This window comes from Labeo rohita, chromosome 5, assembly GCF_022985175.1.
Source record: "Labeo rohita strain BAU-BD-2019 chromosome 5, IGBB_LRoh.1.0, whole genome shotgun sequence".
Classification (NCBI taxonomy): Eukaryota; Metazoa; Chordata; class Actinopteri; order Cypriniformes; family Cyprinidae; genus Labeo; species Labeo rohita.
In genome coordinates, this window is record NC_066873.1 from 9,081,545 (window position 1) to 9,105,893 (window position 24,349).

General features: G+C 35.7%; 2 protein-coding genes across 2 annotated transcripts in view; one reads left to right on the top strand and one right to left on the bottom strand.

The window, feature by feature from the left end:
* The first annotated feature begins 90 nt into the window (after positions 1 to 90).
* tmem232 (transmembrane protein 232) lies at positions 91 to 19,578 on the top strand. Its single transcript, XM_051109232.1, has 13 exons — positions 91 to 270; positions 1,472 to 1,583; positions 1,741 to 1,846; positions 4,891 to 5,048; positions 5,329 to 5,425; positions 6,995 to 7,116; positions 7,195 to 7,343; positions 7,466 to 7,577; positions 9,885 to 10,062; positions 11,372 to 11,541; positions 12,478 to 12,749; positions 16,737 to 16,815; positions 19,418 to 19,578. Exons 1-13 carry the CDS (start codon positions 137 to 139, stop codon positions 19,565 to 19,567), a joined length of 1,839 nt encoding a protein of 612 aa, XP_050965189.1. The 5' UTR covers positions 91 to 136; the 3' UTR covers positions 19,568 to 19,578.
* Positions 19,579 to 19,611: 33 nt separating this feature from the next.
* The window catches only part of man2a1 (mannosidase, alpha, class 2A, member 1), a 70,959-nt gene continuing 66,221 nt past the window's right edge, over positions 19,612 to 24,349 (bottom strand). Inside the window, exon 22 of the mRNA XM_051109199.1 lies at positions 19,612 to 22,463. Coding sequence (XP_050965156.1) covers positions 22,311 to 22,463 — 153 coding nt within the window. The 3' untranslated portion in view covers positions 19,612 to 22,310. The remainder of the gene's footprint in view (positions 22,464 to 24,349) is intronic.

Below are 24,349 nucleotides of genomic sequence, written 5' to 3' on the forward strand. Positions count from 1 at the left end.
TATGCGTGTATTAATAATGTATTATTGAAGCCATTTTAATATATTGTTGACAATGTAACCATAGCAACATTTCAGAGGGACTAACCTGACGGTGTGGACTTTTTACATTGTGAGAGACTGTGCTGAACCTGTCAATATGCCTATATTAAAAATTCCTATTAAACATTATTTAGGAATTGTCTCTCAGTCTCAGCAAGAGGATTTCAAAAAACGTTTCAGAAAAAGGGCCGAAGAAACTCATACTGCTAGAAATGCCACCGGTGTCAGAAGGTATCTGAAGAAATAAATTACAAATTATTCTTTTGCTGCTTATGCCTTAACGAAAGAAGGAAAAAGTGATCTATCCAACAGTTAAAATGTACACTACTAGTCAAAAGTAAGATTTTTCATTGTTTTTAAAGGATTCTCTTCTGCTCACCAAGCCTGCATTCAGGCTATTTGATCCAAAAATACAGCAAAATTGTAAAATATTTTTACAATTTAAAATAACTGCTTTGTATTCGAATATATTTTCAAATGTAGTTTATTCCTGTGATCGAAAGTTAAGCTTTCAGCATCATTACTCCAGTCTTCAGTGTCACATGATCCTTCAGAAATCATTCTAATATGCTGCTTTGCTGTTCAAGATTATTATTATTATTATTTAAAACAGTTGAGTACATTTTTTAGGATTCTTTGTAGAAAGATCCAAAGATCAGCATTTATCTGAAATAAAAAGCTTTTGTAACATTATACACTATACCATTCAAAAGCTTGGAGTCAGTATATGTTTATAGAAATTAAAACTTTTATTTACCAAGGGTGCTTTAAATTGATCAAAAGTAATGATAAAGACATTTATGATGTTACAAAAGATTTCTATTTCAGAAAAATGCTGTTCTTTTGAACTTTTGTTGAACTCATACTCAGCTGTTTTCAACATAATAATAATAATAATAATAATACATGTTTTTTAAAGAAGCAAATCACCATGTTAGAATGATTTCTGAAAGATCATGTGACACTGAAGCTTTGATAATGATAAAGACATGATGATAAAGACATTTATAATGCTCCAAAAGATTTCTATTTCAGAAAAACGCTGTTCTTTTGAACTTTTTTTAACTTATACTCAGCTGTTTTCAACATAATAATAATAATAATAATAATAATAATAATAATAATACATGTTTTTTAAAGAAGCAAATCACCATATTAGAATGATTTCTGAAGGATCATGTGACACCGAAGCTTTGAAACCACAGGAATAAATTACATTTAAAAAAAAAAGAGAGATATTTTAAATAGTAAAAATATTTCAAAATCAAATTTTTTTCAAGATCAAATAAATGCAGGCTTGGTGAGCAGAAGAGACTTCTTTAAAAACAATGAAAATCTTACTGTTCAAAAACTTTTGACCGGTAGTGCGTTTTATTTGCATTATTATTATGATTATTTTGACACTAACTATGAAATTTGTCGTATTTTATAGAAACGCATTTGAAACAACAGAAGTCTTTGTTAAAAAATACAATCAAGCACAAGGCTGCAAAGAGCAGGAACAGTATGAAGATCTTGCAAGGCAGTTTCTTAGTCGATGCAAGGTAGTAAAAGTTTCCTTCATTGTTCATGTTTAATTGACTTGTAAATAAATGTACGCGTTACTCTTTCCACTCACAAGGTGGAGACAAATCACAACTGATGAAAACACTCGACACAACCAAGTAGGGATAACTGCAGTGATTCTCTCTTTGTCCTCAGCGTCGTGCAGGATTCGCATCTGGAGGTGAAGGCAAACATGTTGATCTCCCCAGGGCCTGGACGCAGCTTCTCCTGCTGAGCTTGAGCAATGGAAAAGTTAGAAATGGTGTGTCAATGACTTGCAGTGACTGACAGTTTCTATTTTTACAAATGAATCATCTAATACAATCAGTTACAGAATTCATAGTTCACATGTTGACTCCAGTACTCAGATCATATTAGATGTTAATACTGTGGTATTTTATATGTCATAAGACTGAATTAATACAATATTCACAGACTATGGTTACACTCCAATGTAGGCCTACTTCAGTGGGGGCCAAAATTATTGGAACACTAGCATTTTCACCAGATAAAAACTGGTGTGTCAGTAGGAAATATCAGTTTACTTTTCTAAACATCAATTTTGCCATTAATTGTAATAATCAAGTGAGATTTTTAGGAGTCTAACAACAGCCAGTGCTCCACACAGAGATCTGATGTTATCATCATCCAGTCTGTCTGGAATGACATGAAGAAACAGAACAAACTGAGACAGACTAAATTCAGAAGAATTGTGGCATGTCTCCAAGAAACCTACCTGGGTCATGCCGTGTCAAATCAACCAAATTTCAGAAACTTCCCCGGCTCAAATTTTTGATTTTGCTAATGTCATGGATGAATATTTATTAAGCAATCCAATATTTTGTAGAGGGAGGTCAAAATGGCAATTTTCACCTTAGATTCAGAGTCAAGTTACAGGTGGGTAAAAATGACTTCAGAAAGATGGCAGCATCATTATCTTATTTTTACACAGAGATTGTTAGATTTATTAGTAAAAATTGTTGACTTTAGCCATCTTTGTTGCATTATGTGCCAATGGTGATGAAGAAATAATGTTTTTATTATAACTGCATCTTGTTTCCCTCTATCAAAACAATTGCATAGAACATACTTGTTTGAGTCTCATAAATATTATTTTTCCAAAATGTATGTGCCTGTAACTCAAGTAGTATTAAAGTTATCTTAATATGATTTTATATAAGAAACCTTTCTTTTGGAATCTTCATTTTTAAGGCCCTGTATGGTGTAATCCCAGAGATATCAAGATCTCAGTGCAGTTCCAAATTTAGTATCCTACCCATGATCAGTGGTCAAAAACCAAATGTAGTTTTGTTTATTTAGTCCTTACCAGTGTTGGGGGGTAACGCATTACAAGTAACAAGTAAATAATATTACTTTTTTCAAGTAAATAGTAAAGTAATGCATTACTTTTGAATTTTTAAGAAAATATCTCAGTTACTTTTTCAAATAAGTAACGCTAGTTACTTTTTCCTCATTTCTTGATTGACAAGTCTCCTGTCAGGAAATTGGGAATACACATGATGTTACTGTATTCTAGACTAAATGTGAACATGTACTTTTCTTTCAGCCTGAGGTGAATTCATTTCACTTTTGTTGTAAAAGGGCTTTTACATTAGAATTGTTTTATATTAAAAACAAAGAAGCAAGCCCTGCCCAGATTTAAAAACTAACGCAAAAGTAACATAAATGCAATTACTTTCCATAAAAAGTAACTAAGTAACGTAATTAGTTACTTTTTCAGGGAGTAACGTAAAATTGTAATGCATTACTTTTAAAAGTAACTTTCCCCAACACTGGTCATTACTACTTACAATGCAAATATGCAAAAAAAAAAAAAAAAAAAAGTAACCCAGAGATTAGGAATGTACAGTGTGACAAGTACAGTGAACTTTTAGCATTCAGAGAGCTATGTTCTATGCGATTGTTTTGATAGAGGGAAACAAGATACAGTTCTAATTTCAACATTATTTCTTCTATAGACATTGTTCTTTAAATAAAATTAGTATCAGCTGTATACAGAGCGACCAACATTTGGTTTCTGGACATGGAGCCTCAATGCGATACCCATATCTCAGGGACTGAATGATGTTGGAAATTAAGATTTCAAAAGAAAAGTTTTTTAACAACTAGAATCTAAAATCATATTGCAATATCTTTAATACTTCTTTAGTTATAGGCACACGGGTATGTTCAATGCAATTGTCTCGACAGAAAGAAAAGAGATACATCTCTAGTTTTAACATGATTTGTTCTTCAGACATTCCTCTTTAAAAGAAAAGAAGTATCATATTTTTTCAAACTGACCCACATTTGATTTTTGACCACTAAGAAATGTGTACATTTTAATGATTTACTCCTGGAGCCAGATTGAAATTCCAATATCTCTGCAACAGAGTCTCATAGGGCATTACAAATAAAGATGCTAAAAGGAAAGTCTGTTAAGACCCAATACCTAAAAGGGCATTAAGATATCTTTAATATTTCTTGAGTTACAGGCATGAAAACTTTGGAGAAAAACTTAAAAAATTCTGTTTTCCCATTTTCGAATGGTCACCATTGGCACATAATGCAACAAAGATTGCTAAAGACAACAGATTTTACTAATAGAACTATTATTCTCTGAGTAAAAATAAGATTATGATGCTGCCATCTTTCTGAAGTCATATTTACCCTCCTGTAACTTGAATCTAAGGTGAAAATTGCCGTTTTGACCTCACTCTACAAAATAGTGGATTACTCAGTATATATTCATCCATGGCATTGAATAGTTTGGCATTCATCACTATACATGTCTATCTTTCTTCAAAATAAATATTAGCAAAATGAAAAATTTGAGCCGAGGACCTCTGGTGAATTGATCCTTTGCATTTAAAGCAGTTTTTGCATAGCTTTTCAGGTAGCTTTGCAGGTCTCTTGAAGCATCTCGGAGATGTTGCCACAGTTCTTCTGGATTTAGTCTGTCTTAGTTTGTTCTGTTTCTTCATGTCATTCCAGACAGACTGGATCGTGATGAGATCAGATCTCTGTGTAGAACACTGGCCGTTGTTAGACTCCTTGTGCAAACAAAAATCTCACTGGATTATTACAATTCATGGCAAAATGAATGTTTGGAAATGTAAACTGATATTTCCTACTGACACACTACAGCAGAAGATAGAAATTAATTGACTTTTTTAGCTGGCGAAAATTCTAGTTTTCTAGTAATTTTGGCCACCACTGTACATTTCTGAAAACATATTATCATGGAACGTTTTTTAATTGATTTTATTGAACAAAAAGGAAGATGATGGCCATGATTTTTCTCAGATTCACTGGATGTCCTGGTCGTGTCATTGGATCATGCACCCATTCATGCAGATCAGATCCCTGTTCTGTTCCACATGGCAGAGTCAATCCAGTGCTTCCTGTGCTCTGACACAACTCTGTTGGACCAGCCATGTTCTTACGAGATTAAAATGCTGCAGGTATAAGCAACACATATAAACATGGGTCATTCTGTAAGTGCAGACATTAGCAAAATTATTTTTGATATTTATAATTGATTTAAATGTAAAAACTAGTCTTTTTTTAACCATATGCTATAGAAATCACACTCCATTACTTTCCCAAGTACATTTATTCAGATATTTTTTTTACTTTTTTACTCCATGTAGTTGCAGAACTACGCATATACCAGTCCTTATTTATGTATGTTTATTTTCATATATATTCTTGCTGACAGTTTCACTCTGATTTTTTTTACAGCTTGGTTATTTAGTCTCTCTAAGGCTGTTCATCTTTTATCTGACTGGTAATCTGAAAGGACATCAGCCAAGCAGTATCTATCTTGACAGCTTAAAAGGTTTAAGACAGTCTTAGGTCAAACATTACTGCAAAGCAATGAAATGTCTGTATTTATCACTGGGTTTCTATTTTCCTATCCAAAGATGTTTTAGTGTGCTGATTTTCGGGAGCTGTATCAAAACTACAAAACTGAAAGTTTATGTACCAAGGAATTATGTTTGATTATTCTTTTATTGTTAAAATAAATTAAAATGTTAAGTTTAATGTAGATATTATAATAACTGTTAACATGTATGGAAGCATATTTTCACCACATACATACTACGCTTTAGTAAATAATACTTATTACATTAAAAGTAGAATGATGATATAAAAGTCAAAATTATAAGATACTAGGTCATAATTATGAGAGAAAAAATACAAATGTTTACATAAGTACTAAATATTATTTTAAAAAACGTCATGCAAAAAAAAAAAAAAAACATGCTTTAGTAAATCATAAATATGACGTACCAAGTTGTAATTATAACATAAAAGATATTAAGATATGAAGTCATAACTATGAGATAAAACCCCTAAATTTTGACATATGGCTCATTGATGTATAAGGATTTTTCTACAGGCAGTTTAAAAAACAAAAAAATAACATTTGTTGTAATTGTTCAAATATTAAGAATGTTGTGTACACATAAATTCATTCAAAATTTAAATTAAGTGATTTTAGTGTAAAATTCTAAATAAATTGGCCATAGCCTTAAAAAATGTCATGTGGTGCGACCATGATTTATATTAAAATTAAATCATTTCCTTGACATGCTTAACATTTTTTTTAGGTGTTCTTAGTAATTAAAGTGTTTAAAAACAGTTTTTGTAAATAATGATCTCATATTTTTGTTCTACAATTTCAGAGTTGCCTTCTTAACTGTAGTTAGCAGATTTATTTTTCCTGTAAATTGCATAAAACTGATAAAAAAATGTTTTATAAATATCATTAACTTATGCATACTGTAGCAGTAATCTTTTTAAAAGATTTCAAAGAGGAAATTTCCAAAACAGAAGTTATAGCTATACGGTCACACCACATGATATTTTGACACATTGAATAACAGAAAAATTACAAATAACTAATGTTTTTTTTTTTTTTTTTTTTTTAATGTTTAAGTGTGTACATACAGACTTTTTACCTGAAAAAATGCAATCAGAAAATTTAGGCGTCATGTCATTGACCCATAAAAGTCATAATTATGACAAAAAGTAAATTATGAAATACAAAGTTGAAATTATGATATACTAAGTGATAATAATGACATACAATGTTGATTTATGACATAAAAACTTTTAGACTTTTTGTCTCATCATAATTTTATTCATAATTATGTTTCACCAAAGCATGTTTGTTGTTTGTTTGTTTTTTTCCCTTAGACAGCAGAAGCGGGCTTCCTTAAATATGTTAAATGACATAATATTTTATACTTTGTCAAAAAGAAGTATTGAGTTATGGCCTGCGGACAGGTGATTTAAAATGTAAATGTTGCTTCTGTCAAAAATAGTGAGTAAAATTGTGGGACATGTCTCAAGAATCAGTGGAATGCATATGGAGTTTACAGCTGTCTTCATCTGTTGACAGGGCTGTTAAAGTGTGAGACGCGCTACCAAGAGTTCCCCAACATGTTATTTGCTGTTCACTTCATGCTGTGCATTGGGGAGGTTCTGTGTGGTCTCAAACTTACCAATGACAATTCAGCACAGGTTTGAAGGCTAGGTCAACTATTTCAGAAAGTGAGCGCTGAATGATTTACTGAAGTGAAAACTTTGTTTGATTGACAGGTTTCTGTGGAGGCACAGGAGCATGGTGTTAACCAGATACTATGGCAGTGCCTTCTGAGCTATCACTGTGTGCAAAACAATGGCACTCAGCTCTCTCAAGTGATCAAACAGCTTATGTTGCTGAGAGATAAACTTCAGCATGACAACTGGTGCGTGAAGTGTTTGGGAGATGCTTTCCACGGGTTTTTACGTTATGTAAGCAGCTTATAGGTGGAACTGTAGGTTAAAATCCGAAAGTAACATTAGCGTTTTTCACCTTTTCTGTTCTCAGGGCTGACTGTGGGTTAGGACTGATGGTTCTGGGAGAGGCTGCCAAATCTAGCATGCTGTGCCTTCAGACCCTTATGAACCTTCACATGACCCAAAGACAAGACAGTTCTCAGGTGCATAAGAAAGTTGAGGGATGAAAGAAACAGTGAAGCACATTCAAACGTTGATTGAAACGAATGAATGAATGTCAGAAAGTCAGAAAAGATAATGACAATTTCTTGTTTTTTGACATGCAGTGAAGAAGTTTTGTTAAAGGAGAAGTCCACTTCCAGAACAACAATTTATAAATTTACTCACCCGCTTGTCATCCAAGATGTTCATGTCTTTCTGTCTTCAGTCATGAAGAAATTATGGTTTTTGAGGAAAGCATTTCAGGATTTTTCTCCATATAATGGTGCCCTGATTTTGAACTTCCAAAATGTAGTTTAAATGCAGCTTCGAAGGGCTCTAAACAATCCCAGCCGAGGAAGAAGGGTCTTATCTACAGAAACGATTGGTCATTTTTTTCGAAAAATAAAAATCTGTATACTTTTTAAGCACAAAAGCTCATGTAGCACTAGCTCTGGGATGCTCGTCCACGACGCTACGAATCACGTCTAAGTTCATCGTCTGTGTATTCTGGCTCAAAAAGGTAGAGTATGGTGAAAAATCTTATATTCTCCTACAATTTCAGAATCGTCCGACATAGTTGTACCTTTTTGTAAAAATAATTTTTTTTATACTTTTTAAGCGGAAAAGCTTGTGTGGCACTAGTTCTGGGATGCACGTCCACGACACTACATATTATTGAATCACATCGAAAGGTCACGCGGAACAACAGTCCCAGTGTTTACATAGTGAATGTGCAAAGACTAAGAAAGTGCAAGTAAGTCAAACGCTGTTTACAAACAAAAAGGTACAATGATGTCGGACGATTCTGAAGTTGTAGGAGAAAATAAGATGGAGTTTTTTGCCATACTCTACCTTTTTGAGCCAGAGTACACAGACGATGAACTTAGACGTGATTCATAGCGGCGTGGACGCACATCCCAGAGCTAGTGCTACACAAGCTTTTGTGCTTAAAAAGCATACAAATTTTTATTTTTCAAAAAAAATGACCAATCGTTTTGGTAGATAAGACCCTTCTTCCTCGGCTGGGATCGTTTAGAGCCCTTTGAAGCTGCATTTAAACTACATTTTGGAAGTTCAAAATTGGGGCACCAGTGAAGTCCATTATATGGAGAAAAATCCTAAAATGCTTTCCTCAAAAAACATAATTTCTTTACGACTGAAGACAGAACGACATGAACATCTTGGATGACAAGGGGGCGAGTACATTGCTTGTAAATTGTTGTTCTGGCAGTGGAGTTCTCCTTTAAAATATTGTCCTGAGAAATAATAATAAAAATTATGCCAAACTATTTAATAAGATAAGGGTAAGTAATGAGTTTTTTAATTATTTCTGTTTTTTCATGTACACTGCCATTCTTATGCTCATCAAGGCTATGTCTGTTTAATCAAAAACACAGACAAAAGCAGTAATTGAATATTATGAAACATTGCAATTTAAAATAAAACATTTATATTTTAAAATATTTAAAATATAATTTATTTCCATGAAGCTGAATTTTCAGCATCATTACTCCAGTCTTTAGTGTCACATGATCCTTCAGAAATCATTCTAATATGCTGATTTATTATCAGTGTTAAAACCAGTTGTGCTGCTTAATATTTTTTGGGACCTTTGATACTTTTTTCAGGATTCTTTTAGAAATTAATACTTTTATTCAGCAAGGATGTGCTATAGTAAAGACTTAAATTGTTAGAAAAGATTTCTGTTTGGAATAAATGCTGTTCTTTTTAACTTTTTATTCATCAAAGAATCAAAGAAATAAGTATCGCAGGTTCCAAAAAATATTAAGCAGCACAACAGTTTTAACATATAAATCAGCATATTAGACACTGTGACACTGAGGACTAGAGTAATGGCTGATGCGTCACAGAAATAAATTATATTTTAAAGTATATTAAAATGGGAAATCAATATTAGAAATTGCAATAATATTTTACAATATTACATTTTTTTCAAATACAGCCTTGATGAGCATAAAAGACTCCATTAAAAAACATTAAAAATCTTACTGATCCCAAACTTTTTAATGGCAGTGTAGATGTATTAAAGAATTGCATGTTAACGTTTTATAAATTGTTAGGTAGAACAAAACATAATTGATGTTGATGACAAAAAAGATAAATGACAGAATTTTGTGAATGAGAATAACAGAACAGAAAGAAACTAGTTTTTGGTGAATTATTCCTACTCAAAATTCATACCACAAAGGTTCTCAATAAAACTGTAATCATTTGATTAATTAATATTGTGTGAAAGTATTACACTCTTTGTGTGAAAGTATTATTTTTGGGGAATTTTGTTACTGCAGGAAATGACATCACAGAAAGTGTCCTGGCCGTGGCAGTTGGAGCACATTTACTGCTCCATATTAATGGACATTTGCCAAAACAGCCACTGTGCTGAAATTAAGAAAACAGCCCTCACTGGACAGTCAAACTCAACTCAGTGCAGATGTTCTGGAGGACTTATGACCTTGCTGAAACAATGTAAGTAAAAATATAAAAAGAAAGATGTGCACAAAGTCTACATGAGACTGGAATCATATCTTGATTTTATAATAAAAGTCGGCCATATTGGCGGCACAGAACGTAAACGAGGCTACTGAACCGAATGAGACATATTTTGCATATATTGCAGCTGAAAATGGTCAATTATTGTCATGTTTTGGCCTGTACTGATCGGTCAGACAGGGAAAAACATTTGAAAGACTGCCAAAAGTTAGAGCAAATCATGGAGAAGAGTGCAAAAAACTGTCTGAGGAGCAAAAGGTGTTTGTGGTTGGCCAAACTGAACCAGGTTTTCCAGAGCAAAAATCTTGACAACATTTGTGTTTGTTCTTCTCATTTCCAGTCAGGTAGGTGAAATATTAGGATAATATCTTAAGTAATACTGCTTGTTCAGATGTATACCACCTATTAACTTTGGTTTGTCAAAATATTGTGCCCTTTCCTGCTTACTAAGTCCTTCTCTATATGATTTAGCAGCTTCTGCATTTTTTTTTCTGTGGTTTAGACAACATAAATTAGCAGAACAACATATTCAGTAGTACATTAACCGTGTAATCCATGCTGTTGTTTACATCCGAGTATCACCAATATGGCTGCACATCCAGGTAACTGACCTGATTGTGACGTTAAGTGCAAACCCTCTACACAGGATCATGTTCATAGTTAATGTGATGAACTACATCTGTGGTTACTGTGATTGAGGATACCTGTGTGAAGTTGAGGAGAACTGACTACATACAGTGCCCTCCACTAATATTGGCACCCTTGGTGAAAATAAATCTGTATCGTTTCCTTTTGATCTTTCAGAACTATATTCTTTGCTTTTACTCCTTGTAAGGGATGATTAAGGGAATTTGGTCTTTGTGTTCCTCATATATATAATCCTGTGGAACAGGTAGTCATGGTTAGACAACTTCATGCTCCTAGTCCCCTACGTGTCCTAAAAAAATGTAAATATGAATGGGAATATACATCAGAGATATTTAACTTGTAAGAATTTCTAGGGGTACCAATAATTGTGGCCAACATGCATTGGTTCATAATGTGAGTTTCCCCCCACTTTCCATTGTTTTACTTCAATGACAGGTTAGAATTTCATGATTTTTTTTGAAGATCAAAAAGATAAACAATGCTGATTTATTTTTACAGCTGCCTTTGCCCATATTTACCAAGGGTGCCAATATTACTGGAGGGCACTGTATATCTAAAATTATTTGCAAAAAATAGCGTGTCCAAATACTAGTTTACTATTATGTATTGAAAGTAAAGCACATATTTGTGTGTGTAGCACATGAAGACAAATGGAGGCTGCGATACAGTGTGGTTCATGGTTTGGCACAGATCAGCCGCAGGATCACACTTCAGGACAGTCTGAGGAACACTGCCTGGTTAACACTACAGAAACACCTGAAGCAGGAGACAGACCCCCGCGTCATCAACGCTGTGAGGATCACTGAGGTACCTCAGCTTGTTGCTGCTACAGAGTATATGTGTGTAGCCCAAATATTACAACACTACTCAACAAACTGAAGAAAAAGTAAATGCCCTCATTTGCTTAACCTGGCCTGTTAGTTACTCATTTGAACTTTTCACTAGGTTTTTCAGGGAATGTCAGGTAATTTATCAGGGGAAGTCTTCTGAATTTAAAAGCTTGTTTAGAATAATTTCCTTTTGCTAAGAGGGATTTATGTTCTTGAAGTCTGCTAATACTAGTTAAGAGGCATTGACTTGAAGTCAAGATGTCCTTTTCTGGTAGTTTTAAGATCATCTGTAACTGCAAGGTTCGAGTACACTGCATTTTTAAGAAGACTCACCAAGGCTCCATTTATTTGAATAAAAATAAAATGAAAACAGTAATATTCTAAAATATTATTACAATTGCTTTTAACTTTTTTCTATTTTAATGTATTGTGTAATATATTTTGAATTGTAATTTATTCCTGTGATGCAAAGCTGAATTTTGATCGTTCAGAAATCATTCTAATATGTTGATTTGCTGCTCAAGAAACATTTATTAGTTATATCAGTGTTGAAAACTGCTTAATATTGTACAAACAAACTAAAGAAAAATAAGAATGTGGATGTTTTGTGTTATTTCACTCTGAATAATGCATGAGAATTATGTAGATTTAGTCCAAATTGTAAGAAGTTATATTGTGCCCAACACTGAGGTGACATGATAATAGACAGTTCATGAGGCATCAGAAAAGGAAAGTACATCTGAATTTAAATAAAATGCCAAAGCATATTATTATGGCTTTAAACATTCATCTGGTGCGACTGCATTAAACTCTGACACTATGAAATCAGACGAGTCAAGAACAGAATCTTAATTCAAGCCTCTACATGATCAATAGGACCTGCAGTTTCACCCTCTTATTATCTCCTTTCCAGGGTGATAAAAGGCTTCTGGAGAAGCACAGAGAGAGGATGAGAAGTTCACACACAGTTGATGTGTGTGTATGCGCACAGAGTGAGCAGATCAACGGTCGGCTAGCGCATACTCTTTCCCAGATCTGCCCTCCAGTTCAGCTCACTACTCATTCTGCAGACCACAGGTCTACCAAACCCAGGAAAGAGGGAGCTTCCACAGCCAGACCTGGAAGAGAACGCCAGGAACTGATCACACCCCACTCCATTACTAAAGACCGCCACAAGACACCAAGGTTATTGGCTTCTCTTCTAAAAATTAACAGAAAAGTACTGTAGTTTTTTGAAGTGGCACCATGGGAATACCGTATTTTTGAAGAACGTTTCTTATGCTCACTAAGGCTGCATTTTTTTTTACATTCAAAAATGCAGTAAAACAGTCATATTGTGAAGTAGTATCATAATTTAGAAGAACACTTTACAATAAGGTGTCATTTGTTAACATTAGTTCATGTATTAACTAACACGCACAAACAAAGAACAATACATTTATTGCACTGTTTATTAATCTTTGTTAATGCTAGTTTTAAAAATACAGTAATTCATTGTTTGTTCATGTTAGTTCACAGTACATTAACTAATGTTAACAAAACACAACTTGTGATTTTAATAACGCATTAATAAATGCAGAAATTAACGTTAAAATTTTATAAATGCTGTAGATGTCACGCCCATGGACTGTCTTTGTGTTTATTTTTCTCCCCGTGTGCTCTGTGACCTAGCTTTCCCTCATGTTTGATTGTCTTCATTTGATTCAGGTGTGTCTCATCATTTACCTTAAAGTGTGTTCTGTCCCTTGTTTGCTGTCTGGTGTTAAACGTCTTCCTAAATGTCAGCGTTGTGCTTCGTGTGTGTTCCTGCCTGCCCTCTGTTACCACTTGGATTATTATTATTAAAGACTATTGTTCGAGTTTATCCCACGACTCCTCAATCCACGCTTCACGCAGCAGTATAATCCTGACAGAACACCGGACCATACAAAGATGATTCAGGCTGAGGACCAGCTGTGGTGTCATTGGAGAGATATGTGGAAAAATTCCTTGAGTTGTCTTATCGGGTGAGCTGGCACAACGCTGCTCTTGGTGCCTGTTTTCAGATGGGTCTGGATGAGGATACAATCCAGTGTGATCTCCCTATGTGTAATAAATGGACTTCAAACAGTGCTAGCCTGGGGTCCAAGGTGGCGGTCGGTCCGGTCAGTGCTTAAATCTGCACCCCCTTTCTTGTCTCCAGTTCCAAGCTTCTCCTCAGTCCTCAGCCCAGAATCCGCAGTCAAACCTGCCGCCCATTCCGCTGTCAAGCCCGCCGGCTGCTGCCAGTCCAGCCCACTGAGGGCTCCTTTTCCCACGTTTAGCCCAGAGAGGGCTCATGTTCCCACGTCCGGCCCAGAGATGGCTCCTGTTCCCACGTCCAACCCAGAGAGGGCTCCTGTTCGTACGTCCGACACAGAGAGGGCTACTGTTCCCACGTCCGGCCCAGAGAGGGCTCCTGTTCCCATGTCAAGCCCAGAAAGGGCTTCTGTTTCCACATCAGGCCCACAGAGGGCCACAGATCCCACATCTTTGTTCCTACATTGTTCCTCCTTTGTTCCACATTGTTCCTACATCTGGCCTAGGGAAGGCCTCAGATCCTGAGTCAAGCCCAGGTAGGGCTCTTGTTCCCACGTCTGGCCCAGGGAGGGCTTTTAGATGCAGAGTGCAGCCTGGAGAGGCCTTCTGTTCCCAAGTGCAGCCTAGCGAGGACCTGTGAATCCAGCCCAGAGCCTGTTTCAGGCAAGGAACCTGAAATTTCCCCCCAATCATTTTTTTTGGGGGGCTCTCTGGACTGCCTGCTCCGCCATGGCCCCCTGGACTGCCTGCTCGCCATGGCTCCCCGGACTGCCTGCTCCGCCATGGCCCCCCGACTTTTGTTCGAGTTTAGCCCACAACTCCTCGTTCCTCACTCCACACAGCAGCATTACCCTGTTAGAAGTATTGTTCATTTTTAGTGGCTCCCTGGACTGCCTTCTCCGCCATGGCCCCCTGGACTGCCTGCTCCGGCATGGCCTCTTGGACTGCCTGCTCCGCCATGGCTCCCTGGACTGCCTGCTCCGGCATGGTCCCCCAAACTGCCTATTCCACCATGGCTCTCCGGACTGCCTGCTCCGCCATGGCTCCCTGAACTGCCTGCGCCGCCATGGCTCTCTGGACTGCCTGCTCTGCCATGGCCCCCCCGAACCATGGTGGCGGATCTGGTACTGCCCTGGAGGGTCCTGAGGGGCCTCTAAGGTGCCCACCCTCCCACCCCTCCACTGTATGTGGCGCAAGGACATGCCTTCCGGGAGGGGGCGATATGTCACGCCCATGGTCTGTCTTTGTGTTTTGTTTTTCTCCCGATGTACTCTGTGACCTAGTTTTCCCTCGTGTTTGATCGTCTTCATTTGATTCAGGTGTGTCTCGTCATTTACCTTGTTGGTTTAGTATTTAAAGTGTGTTCTGCACCTTGTTTGCTGTCTGGTGTTAAACATCTTCCTAAATGTCAACGTTGTGCTTCGTGAGTGTTCCTGCCTGCCCTGTGTTACCCCTTGGAGTATTATTATTATTAAAGACTTTCGTTCGAGTTTAGCACACAACTCCTCATTCCTCACTCCACGCAGCAGCATTACCCTGTCAGTAGAAGTATTGTCTTTAGTTCATGTTCAGCAGCTAATAATCCAGTCTTCATGGTCACATGATGCTACCAAAATCATTTTAATATGCTAATTTAGCGCATAGTTATTATCTTTTGTGGAAACAGTGATAACCGCTATATTGAGAACTTTTTTGTTATTTAAGAATACTGGTAGATGTTGTGTAAAATATTTACACAATTGTTCAAAATTGTTGTTTTTTTTTTTAAAAGAAATGAATATTCTTATTTAGCTAATAAGCAATAAATTGATGAAGTGACAGTATAGACAAGTTGTACCAAAGTTGTTATAGACTTTTTATTCATTGAGGAAGCCTGAAAAAATGGATCATAATTTCCACAAAAATATTAAGCAGTACAACGGTTTTCAATATTTATAAGAAATGTTTCTTGAGTAAATCAGCATATTAGAAGGATTTCTAAATTAAGTTTTGCCATCACAGAAATAAATTACATTTAAAAATAAAATATAAAACAGAAATTATTTTAAATTATTATAATTTTAAAATTAGTTATTTTAAATTGCAATAACATTTCACAATATTACTGTTTTTACTGTATTTTACTGTTTTGTTTTTTTTTTACTGATTTTAAGCAAAGAGTCTTTATTAAAAAGAGACTCTTTATTTTTTTAAAAAAAAATCTCGCCAACCTCAAATTTCGTTACATTTTATTACAGATCATTAATTGTTCTGTAGAGATGTAACAATATCAAAATCTTATGATACGATAATATCATGAGATGAAGTCCACAATTCGATATTTATTGCGATATTAAAAAAAAAAAGACATAAAGACTTGGAAAAGATGAAAATAATGCATGTTGAGAGTTCAAAATTAAGAGCCAACCCATGTTCTTAACTAAGAAAACTTCAGTGAGAAAAAAAGTCAGTGAATTGACTTGAACTTTAAAGAGGACTCAACCTTCTTTTTATTTGAGGTATACTGCTTCACAATACAATAGGGAAATTACAATAACTTCTTTCCTAATTTATACACTTGAAAAAGATACTTTGAATTTGGACTGCAGTAACGTTACCCATTTATACCACTAGCTGTCAGCAATTCATACTGCACTTTTAAGCTTTTATTTTGACGGAAACGGCAGTAGAGCTTTTATTTTAAAGGAGAACATCGGATCACGAGCTGATTGCCTGAACGAAGTATAGCCATATTCTGCATTTGGTTTTAGTTCGTTTGACAGATACTGTGCCAAAGCATAATGGCCCAAAACACAACTTTAAAGACCTTTTATGTTAGAATATTTTAAAGATGTACACTTTTTGCCCAGAAGACCTAACATTATATCGTTTAATATCGTCATCACCACAATAATATCGATAATATCGTTACATTCCTATTACCACCGAACACTCTTAGCCCTTTAGATATTAATATTACACTAGCCATTGAAAAGCTCATTTGACCATTTAATCATTCAGTACCATGGTACATATCAAAATACCACAGCATTACCATCTAATAGCATCACTGTATCACCTCCACAGCACTATATTTGATCTCTTTCATTTCAAATTTGTGCCATATTTGATCAGACAAAGCAAACACGGAGCTTCTCATCTGAACTGGAGAACCAGGACTGATATTGATCTGATTAAAATTGTGGAAGATCAAGTGAGTATTGCATTCCCTTTGATTCAGCGCAGTAATCCATCAGCCAGTCACAGACAGCTCATTCACTAAGCGAAGTTTAGATTAGTATTTAGATACAGTAGTTCAGGGTTTCTGCAGGTTTTATGAGAGTAAATTTAAGACTTTTTTAAGACCTTTTTAAGACCAATTAAAGAAAATTTAAGGGAAAAAAAAATCGAAGAGAAAACAATACAGCAATATGTTCTCCTAGTATAATTTGAGTTTTACTTTCAAATTAGCAGCAATTCAGCGTCTAGCAATTGTTTGTTTTTAGTTTGTTTCAGTTTTCTCTCTTTTGCTCGCTTTCCTTCGGTAAAAGCCTGTGCATATTTTACTTTCACTTTCAAATTAGCAGCAAGTCCACCTCAAGCAGTTGTTTGTTTTTAGTTTTTAGTTTAAGTTTTCCCTCTTTTCTTCACTTTCCGGTTTTAAGTAGCTTGTAAAAGCGTCATGCACATTTTTAGACTGCCCTGACTTTTTTTATGCGCCTAGGGCCAGGTCTGTTTTAGGCTTCTCCTTATTTTTCTATTTTATACATCCACCAATTATAGTGATGATATAGCGCCGGTGGAAACAGCACAAGACTTCATTTTCGAGACCAGCTCGGAAGGCGTTTAGTGTCTCTGTCAGCAGCAGCAGCGAGCGCGCCTTTAGCGCAGCTGGACCAGTTCTGCGTTCAAGCGCACGCAATAGGCTGAACCTTGCAGCAAAGCACCGGCAAAAATTATTACCACGAATGTGTCGGGGGTAAACTGTAAGGAGATTTTTTAACTATTTATTAATAAACTAGTGTTTTCTGAGTCCGTGTCGCAGTTGCCGATCCTGACTCGCCATTTCCTTTTTGGACGCGCCTTTAGAGAGAAATGCATCTTTACAGATTACATAATGAAAGAGTTTTTTTTGTTTTCGATTTGTTTTATTTCGTTAAAGTAATAATTTAAAGCTTTCAATAGATATATTTATCATGTCTGTGAGGTATGTATTCACTGAGTTTCGGTTCATTTTTGTGAAGCGCTCCCGTTGAGTCGACAGAAAGCGCATCACGTTTTTTTATATATAAAAGCACCGTTTGCAACGTTTTGGTGATATAGTGAGTGCACACAAATAAAAGTACTCTTTACAGTTCCAAATGATGTATTACTTGTATAAGCAAAAATGACTGAAAAAAATGCAAGTGATCGCGCTGGCGCCGCATGTCCTGCAAAGCGCGCTTCAGCTTCCTCCGCACAATCGATTGAATATGCGCCCAATAGCACACATTCATCTAGGTTTAACATTTAAACTAACATTGTTTATACTTGAACTGTTTTACATCTTTATATTTTATTTTAGGCAACTCGTGATGATTTGAGAAGGCAAAATTGATCAAACAGACTATCAGTCTTCCGCTGGCCGCTTATTGGTCTTTAGGCTACTTTAATAAACAAAAACTTATATTTAACGAACAAAAAAATCTTTAAACCTTTTTCTAAATTAACCTAATAAAAACACGAAACGAAATATAATCACTTTGCCATTACATACAAAACCGAACTCCTTTAATAGCTGAAACAGTAGTATAAGCTGTTTTGGGAACGGGGAAAAAAAGACGGGCTCGGGCCGAGAATTCTGATAAGCTGTTGGACAAGGGTCGGGCTAGGGCTTATTTGAGACATATTTTACTTTCACTTCTAAATTAGCGGCATTAACGTAACGTAATAAACTTTTATCAACAAAACAATAAAAATACACCATGTTATATGCCCAATATAAAATAATAATTTACATAAAGTTTAAACAGGTACAAAACTGAAAATCAGTAAACACTGTAACCAAATAAATAAGAACGGTTATTAGCAATACAAATAAGAAAGCTTGATGTAATATATACAGTTAAAAAAAAAAAAAAAAAAAACAAAAAAAAAAAAAAACAACGAATGGTAGAAGTCAACAGGCATTTCAAAATCGAAAATATTTTTTAAAACAGGCGCTTTTTAAAAACATTTCGTTTTGAAACTCTTCCGCCAAGGTTTTGTCTTTCTCACCTCTCTCTTCTTGTCAGTCAGCTGGACAAACTCTTCACGTGATAAATGAAATCTGATCTGTGATGTGACTGTCCTTCGGCACGCTGCATTGAGAAGCCGCGTTCAGTTTTAATTGTATTGTCTGTTCTTTAACTGAACTAAATTATTTTTATTACAATAAAAAAAAAAAAAAATCAAAATGACAAGTTTTTCTTCGGGTGACTGACAGACGAAGCAGCACATACCGCCATCTACTGCATATTGTTTCATGGATTTGGAGCGACTTAAGCCATGTAGCACAGAAATTACGCTTTTGCTTCACTTTAAAATGAAATACATCAGGAAACAACCCCTTACGAAAATTAATGCCATGATCATATGAATTTAAGACTTGGTGCTCTGATTTAAGACCTTTTCAAGGCCTTAATTCACGGAAAAGCGATTTAAGACTTTTTAAGACTTTTTTAAGACCCGCGGAAACCCTGTAGTTGTTTGTTAATGGCATCCAAAGAGTTTGAGACTAGAGAAATATGTGCAGAGAATTGCTAAAAATCTATTATTCTTCTTTATAAATCTTTTAGTGGCAAATGGAATTGAAAATAATGACGGAAAGAGAGGAAGAGATGGAAAAGACAGAGCTGGAAAAAAGAAAGCAAGAGGAAGAAGAGAAGATCATGAAGAAACGCATGGAAAAGGTCAAAAAGAACACAAAACCTTACGAGTTGCCATGAAATGATAACATACAATGAGCTTATAAAGAAATGAGAAATAGCCCTTAAAAGTCCAAACATTTTTATTTTTTGTAACATTCCTTTCAAAGGGCACAGACAGACATTTGTGTTGGCTAAAATTGTAATTGGCAACACTGGTAAAAAGATGCACTCTTTAGATAGTCACCACATTTTTTAAGATTTAAAAAAAAAAAAAAAGAGGAATGTTCTCACAGGGTCGGAAAGCATAGGCTTGCTTTCATAATCCTGATTCACTACAGTCACAGACCAATTTGGTCATAAAAGTGTGAATTAAGCAGCTAGTTGGAATACAGTGATCACAGCACTTCTGACTGACCTCCAGAACGACATGTCAGTAGATATTTTCATAAAAGGGAAAAGAAAAACATGCTGAATCAGCTCAATTAACATTCGAAAATATCACAGTAGCAAGTCAATAAATGATCATCCTTCATCACGCTCAAGACAAGCGACCAACTCTAATCGACAGCCTGAAAGCTGATTTAAAGGACGAAAACACCTAAAAAAAAAAAAGACACCCAGAATATAAGACAAGAAATGGCATCCCTTCAAGAATAAACATCACAGAATGAAGGTAAATGAGGAGAACATTCATATCACATATGTAATCATGTGTTGCACATCTTCTACTTATCAGAAAAAGTCTCAAGAACTTTTCCAGGTAAAATTGGGAGAATGACTGCCAGAAATTGTTTGATAGGTCCCGTGTTACCTGTCGTTTTAAAAAAATAGATCATCGTTGCATAAGACAAAAATGTACATTTGCATAGTTTGATTGTGTCTAGCTTCTAAAATCATTTCCATTCATAAACCTCAACACAATCACATGAAGTTTATAATCCATAATAATATCCGACACCATTTTATGATTCCAAAAATATATGCATGTTTTTATTCATATACACTACCAGTCAAACGTTTTTGAACAGTGAGACTTTTTTAGTGTCTTCCGCTCACCGAGCCTGCATTTGTTTGATCCAAAGTACAGCAAAAACAGTAAAATTCTGAAATATTTTTACTATTTAAAATATCTGTTTTCTATTTAAATATATTTTAAAATTTAATTTATTCCTGTGATTAAAGCTAAATTTTCAGCATCATTACTCCAGTCTTCAGTGTCACATGATCCTTCAGATCCTTCAGAAATCACTTTAATATGCTGATTTAAGTATTTCAATATTTAAAACAGTTGAGTACAGTTTTTTTTCAGGATCCTTTGATGAATAGAAAGATCCAAAGATCAGCATTTATCAGAAATAATAATGTAATTATACACTATACCATTTAAAAGCTTGGAGTCAGTATGTATATATATATATATATATATATATATATATATATATATATATATATTTTTTTTTTTTTTTGAGAAAGAAAGTATAGAAATTAATACTTATTTAGCAAGGATGCTGTAAATTGATTAAAAGTGATGATAAAGACATTTATAATGTTACAAAAGATTTCTATTTCAGATAAATGCTGTTCTTCTGAACTTTCTATTCACTAAAGAAACCTGAAAAAAATCTAATAATAATAATTATAATACATGTTTCTGAGTAGCAAATCAGAATATTAGAATGATTTCTGAAGGATCATGTGACTGGAGTAATGATGCTAAAAATTCAGCTTTGAAATCACAGAAATAAATTACATTTGAAAATATATTAAAATGGAATATAGTTCTTTTAAATAGTAAAAAAAATTCAAAATGTTACTGTTTTTGCTGTACTTTGGATCAAATAAATGGAGGCTTGGTGAACAGAAGAGACTTCTTTAAAAAAAAAAAACATTAAAAAACGTTTGACTGGTCGTGTAGCCTAATATATTAAATAAAACATTTAATTTCTTCTTTAACAATTATTATCTCTGGGAACAATGGAATACAGATTTCAATACACATTCCTAAGTACATTGTTGCAAGACACCCACCCACCTTTGGTGAATATATTTTGCTACTGAAGCTATTTACAATCTTTCAGACTGCATAAAATAGACAAACTATAAAGACACGTCACAGAATCTGAGGCTTCATCATCTAAATTTCAAGCATTAAAAGACCAATTTCAATGATTGTGTAATAAACACATAAACTGCAGTCGTTTGCAACAGACATTTAAAGAAAACACAATGCTAATTTAGTTGATCTGCATTCGAAAATACCAAACATGATTGTGAAGATATGTAGCTATGAATTAAAAATGGTCTAAAATTGCTCATTTTATCACATTCATTAAGACAAACACCACCCTGTGAGACTAAGGCACAGTTTTGAATAAAAACTTTGGGATTGTGATAAAATAATAAAATAAAACTTGAGGCAAGACTCCAATCAATTTTACAATCTATATATTAACTTTCTTCTGGGAATTGTGAGGATAAAATGAACAGGGCACAGGCGCTGTTCAAACAGGAGCTTTTCTCTTTATGAAGGAACAGAAGTATGAAAAGCATTTCTTGCACTATCCCCACGGTAGCAACACTTAAAAAGCATACAGCAACTTGTATGCTCCCAGTGCAAAACGTCAACTCTCAGCACAGTGAATCACACATCAGAAGCGTCACGTTATGTTAAGTAACCTGAGAGAGCTGGTTGGAAATCTTGGTGATTTCATATTGCGCTTTGCTGTGACGCTTAAGGTTCCTGTTGACAATCATTAACCGAGTCCTTGGCTGAAGGCAACAACCTCACGGCTCTCGAGTGTAAAAACACAGAGGACGCAGCTCAGCTCAGCTGCAGGCGGTAAGTCCTGATTTCCATGGGTTTAAGACTGATCTCCTGCGGGTCGGCTTCACTATTGTGTGTGTGCATCAGAGACAGCGATACGGGAGTGATGCTTTTCACCTTCAGATCTGTCAGGAGCTTCTCTAAATGTATCTACACACACACACACAGCAAACACAGTATGATGATTAGAGCATTTCCAAAGCAGCAACATGTTCAAGCATGCATTGAGTCATGGCCTTAGCTTTGATTTTCACTTGTAGGAAGTGAGATGGTTAGCATATCTGACAGTTTGACAGGTTTACTGGTTCAAGCTAAGCCTGTGAACTATGTGGAAAGTAAACAACTTTAATTTACTTAGGAGAGTCTTTCTGTACCTCATTTACATAAACATCTTAAAGGCGACGTATATATTTTTTATGTTCCTTCTGTCCCCTTTTTAATATGCAGAGTAACTAAGTAATACATTGCATTAACTAGCTGGTCACAACTTTTTCCTAAAACTGTTATTTTAGTATTTTTTTTGTATTATTATAGTATTTCATATTTTGAATTAGCTTTCATATTAGTCATTAATTACTCACTCTCAACCCATAAAACATTCGTTCGTCTTTTGAACACAAAAATAATCCGAAAGCTTTCTGACCCTGCATAGACAGCAATGCAACTGAAATGTTCCCATACGCAGAAACATTTTTGTTTTCTTTGTGCACAAAAAGTATTCTCGTAGCTTCGTAAAGTTACGTTTGAACCACTGATGTCTGGGAACGTTTCAGTTACATCGCTGTCTATGCAGGGTCAGAAAGCTCTCAGATTTATTCAAAAATACACTGACCAAAATTATAAACAACACTTTTGTTTTTGTCCCCATTTTTCATGAGCTGAACTCAAAGATCTAAGACTTTTTCTATGTACACAAAAGGCCTATTTCTTTCAAATATTGTTCACAAATCTGTCTAAATCTGTGTTAGTGAGCACTTCTCCTTTGCCGAGATAATCCATCCACCTCACAGGTGTGGCATATCAAGATGCTGATTAGACAGCATGATTATTGTACAGGTGTGCCTTAGGCTGGCCACAATAAAAGGCCACTCTAAAATGTGCAGTTTTATCACACAGCACAATGCCACAGATGTCGCAAGTTTTGAGGGAGTGTGCAATTGGCATGCTGACCGCAGTAATGTCCACCAGAGCTGTTGCCCGTGAATTGAATGTTCATTTCTCTACCATAAGCTGTCGCCAAAGGCGTTTCAGAGAATTTGGCAGTGCATCCAACCGGCCTCACAACCACAGACCACACCAGCCCAGGACCTCCACATCCAGCATCTTCACCTCCAAGATCGTCTGACACCAGCCACCCGGACAGCTGCTGCAACAATCCATTTGCATAACCAAAGAATTTCTGCACAAACTGTCAGAAACCATCTCAGGGAAGCTCATCTGCATGCTTGTCATCCTCATCAGGGTCTCGACCTGACTGCAGTTCGTTGTCATAACTGACTTGAGGCGTCTGGCACTTTGGAAAGGTGTTCTCTTCACGGATGAGTCCCGGTTTTCACTGTACAGGGCAGATGGCAGACAGCGTGTATGGCGTTGTGTGGGTGAGCAGTTTGCTGATGTCAACGTTGTGGATCAAGTGGCCCATGGTGGCAGTGGGGTTATGGTATGGGTATGGACAACGAACACGGATGCATTTTATTGATGGCTTTTTGAATGCACAGAGACACCGTGACGAGATCCTGAGGCCCATTGTTGTGCCACTCTACGACCATCACCTCATGTTGCAGCATGATAATGCATGGCCCAATGTTGCAAGGATCTGTACACAATTCCTGGAAGCTGAAAAAAATCCCAGTTCTTGCATGGCCAGCATACTCACCAGACATGTCACCCATTGAGCATGTTTGGGATGCTTTGGATCGGCGCATATGACAGCATGTTCCAGTTCCTGCCAATATCCAGCAACTTTGCACAGCCATTGAAGAGGAGTGGACCAACATTCCACAGACCACAATCAACAACCTGATCAACTCTACGTG